Source organism: Capsicum annuum, chromosome 1, assembly GCF_002878395.1.
Source record: "Capsicum annuum cultivar UCD-10X-F1 chromosome 1, UCD10Xv1.1, whole genome shotgun sequence".
Classification (NCBI taxonomy): domain Eukaryota; kingdom Viridiplantae; phylum Streptophyta; class Magnoliopsida; order Solanales; family Solanaceae; genus Capsicum; species Capsicum annuum.
The window spans coordinates 2,544,996-2,557,633 of record NC_061111.1 but is presented as its reverse complement, the minus strand read 5'-3'; the positions used below and the strand labels follow the sequence as shown (position 1 = coordinate 2,557,633).

At 33.6% G+C, this 12,638-nt stretch overlaps 2 protein-coding genes across 2 annotated transcripts; both read left to right on the top strand.

Moving 5' to 3' along the window:
* The first annotated feature begins 461 nt into the window (after positions 1-461).
* On the top strand, positions 462-1,303 carry LOC107852119 (disease resistance response protein 206-like). Its single transcript, XM_016697170.2, has one exon. The coding sequence runs from the start codon at positions 480-482 to the stop codon at positions 1,050-1,052; it is 573 nt and encodes a 190-aa protein (XP_016552656.1). The 5' UTR covers positions 462-479; the 3' UTR covers positions 1,053-1,303.
* Positions 1,304-2,982: 1,679 nt separating this feature from the next.
* On the top strand, positions 2,983-10,584 carry LOC107864337 (protein PAM71, chloroplastic). Its single transcript, XM_016710690.2, has 12 exons — positions 2,983-3,210; positions 4,421-4,478; positions 5,150-5,440; positions 5,712-5,765; positions 5,991-6,052; positions 6,492-6,560; positions 7,561-7,612; positions 7,707-7,781; positions 8,025-8,154; positions 8,363-8,433; positions 8,741-8,788; positions 10,307-10,584. Exons 1-12 carry the CDS (start codon positions 3,131-3,133, stop codon positions 10,376-10,378), a joined length of 1,062 nt encoding a protein of 353 aa, XP_016566176.2. The 5' UTR covers positions 2,983-3,130; the 3' UTR covers positions 10,379-10,584.
* Positions 10,585-12,638: the final 2,054 nt, after the last annotated feature.

The window sequence follows — 12,638 nt, the reverse complement described above, 5'->3', positions numbered from 1 at the left end:
TCGAAAAATTATGTTGTGTATATATGCTAAATGTTGTGTATTTAACTTTGCACACCCTCAACGCAAATGATGAGAAGCAAATTTGCACACTCTTCACCAAATTTCTGGCTCCGTCATTGCCTAAAGCCTGCGACATTAGATCCAATGACAATTAACTAATGCTTCTAAAAGTTGTACCACTCTTTGTTAGAGTGTATATTTGTTGTTGTTGCATGTCCATTAAGTCATCCTTACATGTTATAACAACAATCTATATATATATATATATAACATAATTAAACTCATTAACTAAATAAATACATGTACGATGAAACATCACTATAGATGCATACGTATTGAATAAGCCAAAAAACTTAGGTACTTCTGATTTAATTTTTCAACACACATACACACTCTCTACTATATTACTATATAAAGAGAAGAGACTCAAAAGTAATCAATCCATCCATCCCATTATTTCTAACAAATTTTGTGTAACAATGTATTCCTTTAACTCACTATTCACAATTTTATGCTTTCCATTTCTTCTTCTCTCCATTTTTGCTTACGATAGCTACACTCATCGCGCTCGCGGTCCTTGTAAAGAAATGGTATTTTACTTTCACGATATTGTATACAACGGAGAAAATTATAAAAACGCGACCTCGGCTATCGTCGGCGCGCCCGAATGGGGTAATAGGACCATAATGTCAAGTCCTAACAACTTTGGGGACTTGATTGTATTTGATGATCCTATTACAATTGACAATAATTTACATTCACCCTCAATTGGGAGGGCACAAGGGATGTATTTTTATGATCAAAAGGATATATTTAGCTCATGGCTTGGCTTTTCATTTGTGTTTAATAATAGTGATTATAAAGGGAGTTTGAATTTTGCTGGACATGATCCATTGATGAACAAGACTAGGGACATTTCAATAATTGGTGGCACTGGTGATTTCTTCATGGCTAGAGGAATTGCTACTTTGAGAACTGATGCATTTGAAGGAAGTGTTTATTTTCGACTTCACGTTCATGTTAAGTTGTACGAGTGTTGGAAATTACTCTAGATATCACGCATGGCGAGAGTTTAGTGCACCGGACTGTCCTCGTTCTGATTTTCTTTTTTATCCTTGTTGAAAGGTGACTCAAATTGTGGGTCAACTTGACTTTTCTTTGTTGTTTTTCTTGTCCTCATGATGATTTGCATTTGTGTGGTCATTGATTTTGTTTCAGCCTTCACTTTATGCATGGAGATTTCAATTATTAAGCTTTTAGAGTATATATAAATAATATGAAATCTTTGGAGCAAATTAACCTATTGTACATATGTTATATTTCGTTTTTACGAGGGAAATTTCATAGGGTATTCTTTTTCGACATCGTTGTTTAATTTGTACTCGATTAAAAAAAAAAAAAAAAGGCACATCTGCCTATTTTAGAGTAACTTGTAATATGTTGTGTCAGTCTTGTCAAAGCCTAACTTTGGACGGTTTCTTTCTAAGTGACTTAAAAGCCTAAAGTAGAGTGGTTCAACATATTTCTTTATTTTTGTCAAACACCTCCAAAAAGAAGTGCTTAAAAGTCAAAAACACTTAAAAATAAGTCAATCCAAAAGTCTTCTAAAGTTCAGGTCTTATTGAACTTCAGTCATATATAACTAAGTTTTATCAAAACTTACTTCAAACGTAGCATTTTAAAGTTATTTCGAAGTGGTTAAAGTGTAAAACAGTATAAACTGACATCTACATTAACACTAGCTATAGCAAACTCTGACGTTTCAATTGTATTGACATCTAATCACAGGCCATAACACAAAAATTAATATCTCACCAAATGTTAATTTAGGCATCTCTATAAGTCAGCATATTAGAAATCAAGAGGATTTCGAAGTTTTGATTTTTAAATTTAATAGTTTTTTTTTTATGAGACAAACAGGATCAAAGTTCAAAATCATTCATTTTCGAGATCATTAAATGTAATTTTTTGCATGCAACTATATGAATGACTCAAAATTTGCCTACCCAAGGCACCAATGGGCTTGAACTTATCATTTAGGCCCAGTTTCCAATGGCAATCACTTTTGAAACTCAACTACGGGCTGGCCCATATATTTTTGGCCCATAACTTCTTAAATATTTAGTCAAATACTAACTATTATTATCTATAAGTACTTATTATGAACTCCTCTTTGACAAAAAATATCATCTTAAAAGTGACCTATTAATGTATAAAAAAATATTTTGTCATAAAAAGCTAAAATGAAAGGAGAATATGTGGAGCTAAACCACACTAAAGTAAAATTTAGGCGATATATATAAGATATAACAAGGAAATAGTTAACAACCAATACGAGTTTTGTGGCGAAGTGATACATATTCCTTATTTCTTAATTAGAGATTTTAGATATTCATTATCTATATAAAATCACTTTTATTGAGAAGTGCATTAAAATCACATAATTATAATTTTTCTTTTTAGAATAAAGTCATTTAACTACGTTGTTTTACAACAGAATAATCACAAAAATTTCACTCTACTAATAGAAAGCCACATTTGTCAAAAAGCCAATGAATGATTTCTAAAGGATGGATATGATGCGCTATTTGAATACCCTTGATGGTGGGAAGAAATTAGCGGACCATCAAATAATTTGAAGTATATTTTGATAAATAGTTGGTGATAGTTCAGGGAGTAAATTCACACATAATAATTTAGATGTAAAACTCAAAAAATCAAAATAATTTAAATATATTTTTGACTCTTCATAAAAAAGAATAATCTATGTAGAGAGTGTACAACTTATTAGGAGGTTGGAGTTTTCCAAAAAAAAAAAAAGAAAAAAACTAAGTTTGGCCAAATTGGCTAATAGTTAGCTGCTTTTGCTAGCAAAAGGTCATAGTTATGTAAATTTTGGTTTAATCGGATTTCAATATCGGAACAAACTTGAAAAAAAAAAAAAAAAAGGCGGGGGTTAACATGTAACGGTCTAACTGGCGCGCTTTTTTGATAGCTTATCCAGAAGTATTGTTGTTCTGTCCACTCCTTCATTTCTTACTTTCTTATCTTTCTCAAAATAATAATAATACTACTACCTGTCTATAATCTCCTGCTCCTAAATTCTGCTACAATTATTTATTTTTCAACAATGCAAAGACTAGTGCTCTCTTCTGAGAGCAGTAGTAGCTTACTCTTTAGACCCTCATTTGCATTTCCTAATATCTCCAGGTAATATTTTTGTTTCATTAGCCTGCCCCCTTTTTACTCTTTTCTTCAATAATTGAGCATCAACATTTTTATTTTGGTCATATGGGGTGGTTGTTTTTCTTGTTTGTTGTTAGTTGGTAGAAGGTTGTCCATACATTTTGATTATGAAAGTAGTACTAGTAGTATTTTTATTAATTTTTTTTGTGTTGATGTTATACTATTTGTTAATGGGGCGAATCCAAAATTTAAACTTGAGGTGTTCAACATACTTTGTCGGTCTTATTTTATCTGTCTTTTTAGCTCTTTTTCATGCTCATTAAGAAAACAATAAATACAAGGTAATGGTAGACTTATTTTTTTCCTCGTAAATATTGTGCATAACTCTGTAATGTTAAGGATGTAGTTTGGAAACATTTGTCGATTTTGTTCTTGAATTCCTAAAGCGACAATGATTTTGAGACAATTTTTTTTAAAGCTAAGACAGCAGTTAAAATGGGACAGAGGGAGTATAAATTTCTTAGAAATTATGGGTTCAATGTTTGTTGAAATGTTGGTGAATTTTCAAGTATATATTTCTAGACTAGCTCAGTTGAACCTAGTAAATGTGAGCTACATATATCTACCATTGATACTGTTAGAGTTTGTGACCCGAATTTTGTTGATACGGCCATGAAAAGTTCGCGGTGCGACCCATGTTTGTGATTTTTTGTGGGTCTGTTGTGCAGCGTAGGGATCGGGCCGATGCCCCGCAGTATGGACATGTATATTTTTGGGCTTAGTTTGTACGCACGTATTATATAAGTGTGTTTAGTGGGTTGTTTTTCGGTTGCGAAAAATTACGTCATTGAGACTTTCGTCTCCTCCTTTGTACTCCTCTCCATTATAGTGAATTCCTCCTCCTCTGCCTGTGGATTTTCCCGTCAAGGGTTTTCACGTAAAATCTTTGTGTGCTCTTCTTGTTTCTTTTGTTTGTGGTATTGCTTATTCCTATCCGTTCCATAACAGATACCATGTAGAATTAAGCAAAAACACCTCATCTAAAGTTTAGATTGGACAATTTTAGGTACTCAACATTTCTGCCCCAGGAATTGTGAAAGATAAAAGATTCACTAAGTTTGTTTTATTTGTTATAATTATTATGTGAGAATTCATATAGTCGACCCTACTTGTTTGGACTGAGGCGTAGTAGTGGACTAGTGGTAGATGTTTTTCCTGATTGGTTTGTGTACAGGTTTTCGAGGCGGCATTCTCTTTGCATACAACATGGCTGGCTTGGTGACTTATCCAAGGTTTTTTCTCTTCTTCAATTTGATTTGTTCATGCTTCATTCTGTAAAAGCCAAATGTTCATACTTCAATTCGAGCATTAGGTGTATCCAGGATTATGTAATGTGTAGGAGAAGAGTTCAAAAAGTTAAACTTGGGAGGTGGGCAAAACAACAAAAGAGAGGCTATCGATTGTGGTTCTTTTTTATCGATGAATCAACTATTCCTCAATGTCTAGTAGTGGTGGAGCCACAGTGCTAGCTACAACTTCGTTAACACTTAGTAGCTTTAGCTCAAATCCTGTATTCGTGTTAAAAATTCATTTATTATGTACAATAATCTATTCAGAACTCAGTAGCGAAAGGAATTGTCGTCCAAAAATCATAAACTAAAAATCCTGGCTTCAATTTGTTTACTTTTTCCTATTTTAGATACTGAAATATCAGCCCTGACCGCGTAGAGAATTGTGATGTGCTAAGTGCATATATTTCCCTGGAAATCATTTCGCTAGACAAATTCTGCTTCTTCCTATTAACTCATGGATCGTAGACCATACTCAACGCCCCTAACAATCATATTTGTCTCAAACTCGTTGAGTCATAAAATCGGATCCTTTCCACTAGTTCCTTGAGCTTAGTGAGTTTATTCTTGTCGTATAAGTGCTTTTATGATCCCACATTTTGGATTCTTCTCAGGTGGTCAGGACTAGGAATTACAAAAGATGCTGCATCACAAGGTCGGGTTATGGTGCCGAAGAATGCAGTAGTACAAACAGTACAGCATTGTCAAAGAGGAAAAATGAAAGAACATCGGTTCTTCAAGTCCTAGACATGCCAGAGAACAGTTATGTGAAGTCTGTTGTCCTTTCTGGGCTTTTCACTCTTCTGTTCACGCAACAAGCAAGTGCTGCTTCAGAGGTTGCCACTGGCTTGCAGTCGTTTCCTTTCTTTGGGGACCTCGGAGATTTAAGCACAGGTTTTGCTTCAGTTAGGAAAATCTCTCAGCAACTTCCATTTCTAAAATCTTGCTGCTGTTTTACCTTAAGATGGAAACGATAAAGGAAAAATAATAACAATGTCAAGGATAAATTCACATAATATTTTCTTTAACTAGTTCAAGGAAACCATTTCATGCATCATCTGTTGAAGGACGTCTGTATCGCTCTTTTCTCCTCATACTATACGCTACTTGAGATCGCTAAGGAAACGTGTTCCACCAGATAGTAATAAAACCTTCTTTTCTTTCTTTTTTTCGCAGGCGTTCTTGTTGATATTCTTTTCAGAGCTTGGGGACAAAACCTTCTTTATTGCTGTAAGGGGATTTATCTTTCAAAAGCTTTATAACGTTACTGACTGAATAAAATGATGATAGAAATGCTTTTTTTCAGTGCCTCATGAAAGAAACTTTTTCCGTTTTGTTATATTATCATATTATCAGCAGAAACTTTTTTTGTTCTTTTTTCTGCTGTTACAACCTAAAATTATAAGTCCTAACTATACTTCCATAACTGATTTGGCTATTCATTGATATGAACAGGCTCTTTTAGCAGCTAGGAACTCTGCCGCTGTCACTTTCCTTGGGACCTTTGGCGCACTTGGGTATGTTATCTTTCTGCACCATGTAGTACAGATGGTTTTTACCGTTAGAGTTTTCAATTAGTTAATTTTAACACAGCAATTTGCTTGTTTTCACTAAAGAGAGTGTATATAGTTAACTATTTTGTGAGGGAGAATCTGGAGAAATATTAGTCACCACACTTCACAGACGTTTATTTGTAATTCGATATAGCCTATCTCAGTTTGAAATTAGAAAGTTAAATAATGAGGAATTTCAGCATTCAATATTCGCTTTGTCCTCTTAACTTCTGTATTTGATTCACATGAACACATTGTTTCCTTTTCAAGATGTAACATATATTCCTGACTAGTTCTTACAGCGTCGATTCTCGTGTTAAAATCAAGAAAGCTGAAGATCGCGCTAACTAAACAAAAGTGGAATGTGTTCTCTTCATGTTAACTCCCTCTGTGTCATTTGCAGGGTAATGACAATCATATCGGTTGTTCTTGGACGAACTTTCCACTATGTCGATGACATCCTCCCTTTCAGGTTTAACAACTTTTCTTTTTGTATAATCATAAATTTTAATTGAGACGGAAATCAACCTACTAAAAATGCAGATTGTGAGAAATATTTTCAGAGAATTAATAGCAGAAGGATTCTAACTATTGTTCATGCAGAAGGAGAGTTAATGTTACTTTTCAAAAAATTGAAGAGCCTGACATCCTCCACTCTTTACTATAATTTTGTAGTGTGCTTTGGATCATTTAACTGTTTCTTCTAAATGCAAGTTAACTGACAATGTTTTTCTGAGTAAATGCTTCTATAAACTCTCTAACCTCATCATGTGAATAGTTTTAACCAAATGTCGGCAAAGCAGTCCTTTTTCTGTTTTTCCAATTCATTATTTCGATTTGAAAATTGAGCAAACAGGACATTATAAACTACTTCAGAAGTTAGGTAATATGTAGCAAAATTAGTACAACAACAGCATACTCAAGAGTGTACGCAGGCCTTACCTCTACCTCAGAGGTAGAGAGGCTGTCTCCGATAGACCCTCGGCTCAAGAAAAATAGTCCAAAGCACTCATGAAAAGCAGGAACGGAAGTGCAAGAAATGTACCAAAATTAGTATATATCAATATTATAACTATAGAATGTGAACGGAAGGCCCATGAAGGTTGCGGTAAATCATGTTCAAATTGTGTCCACTGGACTGGTACCACATTTCTGTGCGAGAAAATGTTTGCCCCATTATACAAATTAATATGTTTTCTGGTGTATATTAACTTCTTAGATGTAATAAAATTTCCTGCTCGTTTTCTAAACCTACTAACCATCCTATATCTGACTGTATTAATAAAAAACTTGCAATAGTAACCTTCATGATGTAGTGTTTTCGTCCTTTAATTTTTATTGATGTTCAGCTGTAAGAAGCATGGTGATTTATATGGGCCACTCCATTTTATTAAACGCTTCAATAGCATTGTCGAGATCTTTATATATGAAGGAAACATCATGAATGGTTCATCTGTTATATCCTAATGCAGGTTAGGTGGAACTGATTTGCCAGTGGATGATATTGCTGCAGTTTGCCTTCTGGTAATGCTTGATGTAAATATTGAATTCGCAATATGACTTGCATCCACGTGCCATGTGAACTTGACATGTCTGGCCCTATTTAATTTTGTTACAGGTGTATTTTGGAGTGTCAACCTTGCTAGATGCCTCCTCCAGCGATGGCATGAAAGCAGAAGAAGAACAAAAAGAGGTAATCCTATCAGCATCCCTTCTGCTTTCCAAAATGACAAGTGGAATTTCTGCAAATGCATGATAATCGTTGACATATTTGCTGAAAAAATGGAACCTTCGCGATTTCTGAGGAATTAGTTACTGGATAAAGCAGTATTTTACTTAAAATTACGAGGATCAAGAGAGCCACGCTTCATTTAGACCTTCCTCGCATCAGCAATGAGCGTATTCTAATTGTGGACCTCTTTGCTTTTGAAACCAGGCCGAGCTGGCTGTTTCAGAATTTTCAGGAAACGGTGCTGGACTATTGGCTGCTGCAAACACTATCGTTAGCACATTCGCGTTGGTATTTGTTGCTGAATGGGGTGACAAATCATTTTTTTCTACAATAGGTTGGTCATAATTCAGGTCGATTCAGAAACTTATGTTTTACCATTTGTTCGTCTGTTCTTTTCCAAATAGCCAGACATTTTACAACCTGAAAACATTCACGGAAAGCTGAATAAGCGAGCACATCTTTTATGGATTTCAATCTCCGTTGGATGAATTTATTTACGAGTCCAAGAATTAACATCAAGTATATACAATATCTACTTTCAGCTCTTGCTGCTGCATCTTCACCTCTTGGAGTCATCGGAGGGGCATTAGCCGGTCATGGAGTTGCAACTTTGGTAAATACAAACCTTTAATGCAAACTTTTCTGTTTACAGGTATCATGTACAATATCCTACGCGATTTCTTTTGCCAATAACAGCAACTAGAACATCTCATCAATATAAGCCATTAACTTGAAACCTTCCGCGAATTACATACTGCAACTTTTTTCTAGTACCATGGTTAAATTTCTAACCTATACCATTTTAGCTAAATGAAACGTGACCACATAGATTCATCGGTGCATTAGTTATTGTTCTTGCTTTCCATGTTGGTGTCCACTATGCATAAAAAGTTGATTTGGTGGTAAACTTTTCTCTGCAGTTGGCTGTTCTGGGAGGTTCTTTACTGGGGACATTCTTATCTGAGAAGGTAAGATTACTCTATCTGAACAGTTAAAAATAGACTCACACCTAGCCAACAACAAAACAACATACCCAATGTATTCCCACCTAATGAGGTCTGGGGAGGGTAGAGTGTATGCAGACCATACCACTACCTCAGGAGAAGTAGAGAGGCTGTTTCCGATAGACCCCCGGCTTAGAACCAATGACAGTATAGCAACTAAACATAAATGCATATAAACTTATACAGGCAAAACAAACTACCGCTAGCCGCAAGATAATACTAGCGCCACAAGATACTACTAAAACTATATATCCAAAACCATATATAGACAACACAAACCCCGCGAACAAGAAACTTCAAACACAAATAAGGAACGCCCCCTATTGCGACCAACGCCCTCTCACCCCCTAACCACAGACTCTCACCTAGCCGCTTAAACTAAAATAGCCGACAGATTCATAATATATGTATAATCAATGTGTATAACCATGTATGATCAATGTATAATGTAAATCTGGTCGGCTATTTGTGCAACTATAAATCATCTGCTCGAAATGAATATATCCCGTAGATGTCTTCTATGGGAGCCACTACAACAAGAATATGCTCTTTTTTCAAATTATTGACTAGAAAAAGCCCATGGCCTTTAGCAGTAAAGTACAGTCGGGGTTCAAGCTGTGGCAACAGCCTCTTGCAGAAATGCAGGATAAGGATACGTATAATAGACCCTTGTGGTCCAGCCCTCCTCATGTTGGGTTCGAAATCGAGTGCGGAAGCTTAAAGTTTGCAAACAATAGAGATGATAAATCAGATGACAAAAAAACTATAATAAAAACATACTATTAATATGGTTTGGCCAAACGGCCTACATATGAAAAAACTAATATTGAAAAATACAAAACCTATTGGGAGAAATCTCCCTAAACAAGACTTTTTGAGGAAACAGGTCAGCCAAATATGGAAAAGTTTTATATTTTTTGTTCGAAAAAGTAAAAGTAATCATGGTAATTTTTATTTTCCTTCCATAAAAAGTAAAACTTAATTTTAGTAAGAAAATCAGGACAAAAATCCTAACACCTCGAACCCCGTGTAGTTGAAGCTTTAGTGCACTAAACTATCTTTTTAGCGTGTTTGGTATGCCAGAAACCATTTTCAATGATAAATGTTCTTCGATATTTGGTTGGTGGATGAAAAATATTTGTTGAAGAAAACATATGTTTAGAATTAATAATAATAATATTAACAAATCGGATATTTCTATACGAATTTCTGAGTACTAAAGATTACTACAAGTGGAGCAATATTTAAGTGCTAATTGAAGCAAGTAATATGAAGTTGAAAGTTAAGATGGCAAGGAAAATGACTTTCGCTCACAAGTGTGAGCAAAATACGAGAAAATTATTTTTCTTATGGAAAACGTTTTTTCAGAAATGATTTCTGTCGTACCAAATGCACCCAAAAATTCTCTTCTTTTTTTTCAGATATTTAATATGTTTAATGTTTATTTGCACATTTTATTAATGAACAAATTTGTTGTTTCAGGTTATTGCCTACATTGGTGGTACTCTTTTTCTAGTATTTGCAGCAGTGACAGTAATAGAGATAGTGAGTTGAAACAATCATTATTTCATTTTTTTTTTTTCTAGCAAAATTGTACTTCTTATATCTATTATTAATATATAGACCAAATTTGGAAAATTTATGAGGAAACATAGCATTGTAGTTATGCTTAAGTTCTATGCGCAGACAGTGTATAAATTTTTTTCGACTGTGAAGTTATGTTAACCTGCTACGAGCAGAAGAGGATTCGAAAGTTAAAATTTATGTCTAAAATATTCGCATTAACTCATATGTTACACTATAGATCTGGGTGAGACTACAAGAAGTACTATTCGTGTTAGATCTTATGGTTACTTAAAAAATAAAATAATTCTTGCTATGGACCCTTATATATTGAACTTAGTATTACTCCATTACTCCATCTTTTTAATAATGTCATTGTATTAATTTAAATCCATAATGATTATATATGCAATATATATAATTTCATTGCATTTACAACCATTGAATGTGCACGTGTCAAAGATGGAAATCATGGTTAAGAGTTAAAAGAGGATTTCAAAAACCAATAGCTCTTCAATCTTTTTTCATCCATTCATAAAAATAAACCCCATGTTTTTTTCCCCAATATAAATTATATAATATGCCTTTAGACACAACCCAAAAGTCATCTGCTATATATAAAAATATAGTTGTAGATTGAAAATAATTAATTTTCTTATTATATCCCATTAGCATAATAGCTACCCCCACCATGGGTGGACATATATAGCTTCTTAACTTCATTGGATGCAAAATTCAATTGCACTCATTGTGACAATATAGTTGTACACTTAGCATCAACTAAGGTTAAAGGGCGATCTGATTCGATATTATTGTTTTATTATGATTGTCGATCGAGGTGATTTTTGGTATCAACGCGTTTTGGTATCAATTAATACAAAGGATGGTCTGATTTAACATTGTTGTTTTGTTCTGATTGTCGGTCGAGGTAGTTTGCGTGTACGTTATGTTTTAGTATCCATTATGATTAAGGTAACGGGCGACCTTATTCGATATTGTTGTTTTATTATGATTGTCGGTCGAGATGGTTTTCGTGTACCGACATGTTTTGATATCAATCAAGACAAAGGATGGCGTGATTCAACATTGTTGCTTTGTTCCAATTGTCGGTCGAGGTGGTTTTCATGTACCAACACGTTTTAACACCGATCAGACAAGGTGACGTGATTCCACACTGTTGCTTTGTTTTGATTGTCGGTCAAGATACTTATCGTGTACAAACACATTTTGATATCAATCGAGATAAAGGGTGACGTGATTCAAACATTGTTTCTTTGTTCTGATTGTCGGTCGAGGTGATTATCGTAGATGATACATATTTGTCAAAGCGACATTAAATTATACTCCATAAAGAGATTTTTTTATATAATATATTTAATTCGCAATGAGGGTGCTATACTCTAAGTTTCACCTTTTCATACCATATGATCCAATTAAAATAAATAAAGATAATCCATGGTCCCAAAAGAATAAGTTATATGTCAAACAAGAAATAGTAATACAGTACAAACACAGATTTGGTGATAATGTTTATCTAAGTATGCATTAGAAAAATGTGATTTAGGTAGATCTGGTGAACTTAGGCTATAGTACAAATTACTATGCATTGTAATTGATGTTTTTTTTAAATGAAAGTCACAATCATTCTTTTGGCCTCCACATTAACTTAATGAAAGAAAGAAATGCCATTTTCACTGTACTATAGTAGATCATAATTAGGATGCACATAAGCCGGGTTAGTTCGATTTTTATTAAAAAAAAATTAAATCAATCATGTCGGTTTATTAAAACTATAAACCAAATCAAGCCAACATAAAATTGGTTTTTTCGGTTTAGGTTTTAATCGGTTTTTTGGGGTTTTTTTTGTTTTTTTTAATAATCTTTAATTTTTATAATTATATTGTGATCGAAAACTAAATCAAATATGTTTTCACTCAAGTGCTAATGAAAAACCATAATTATGAAAAAATGAGGAGCGGAAAATTCTTCTAAAACTAAAAAGTGAGATGAAGAGTGAAAAGTTTAGGCTTTAAACTTACATTGGGTTTTCGATCATTTAATTAGCAATTAATAGACAAATATTAAAACCTAAAGGCCCAAATCTAAACATATATCTACATCTACTTTCAAATTATTAAAAAATTACTAAAACTAGTTGAAAAAATATTTGAAAAGTAGATTATAATTAATATTTTATGTATAACAAAGTTTGAATATTATATATATATATATATATATATATATATATATA

Excerpts from the sequence above, each read along its gene's own strand:
- LOC107864337 (XM_016710690.2), top strand. The coding sequence starts at position 3,131 with ATGCAAAGACTAGTGCTCTCTTCTGAGAGCAGTAGTAGCTTACTCTTT. Across the intron at positions 6,561-7,560 it reads GATGACATCCTCCCTTTCAG|GTTAGGTGGAACTGATTTGC; the intron begins GTTTAACAACTT and ends ATCCTAATGCAG. Across the intron at positions 8,434-8,740 it reads GTCATGGAGTTGCAACTTTG|TTGGCTGTTCTGGGAGGTTC; the intron begins GTAAATACAAAC and ends TTTTCTCTGCAG.
- LOC107852119 (XM_016697170.2), top strand. The coding sequence starts at position 480 with ATGTATTCCTTTAACTCACTATTCACAATTTTATGCTTTCCATTTCTT.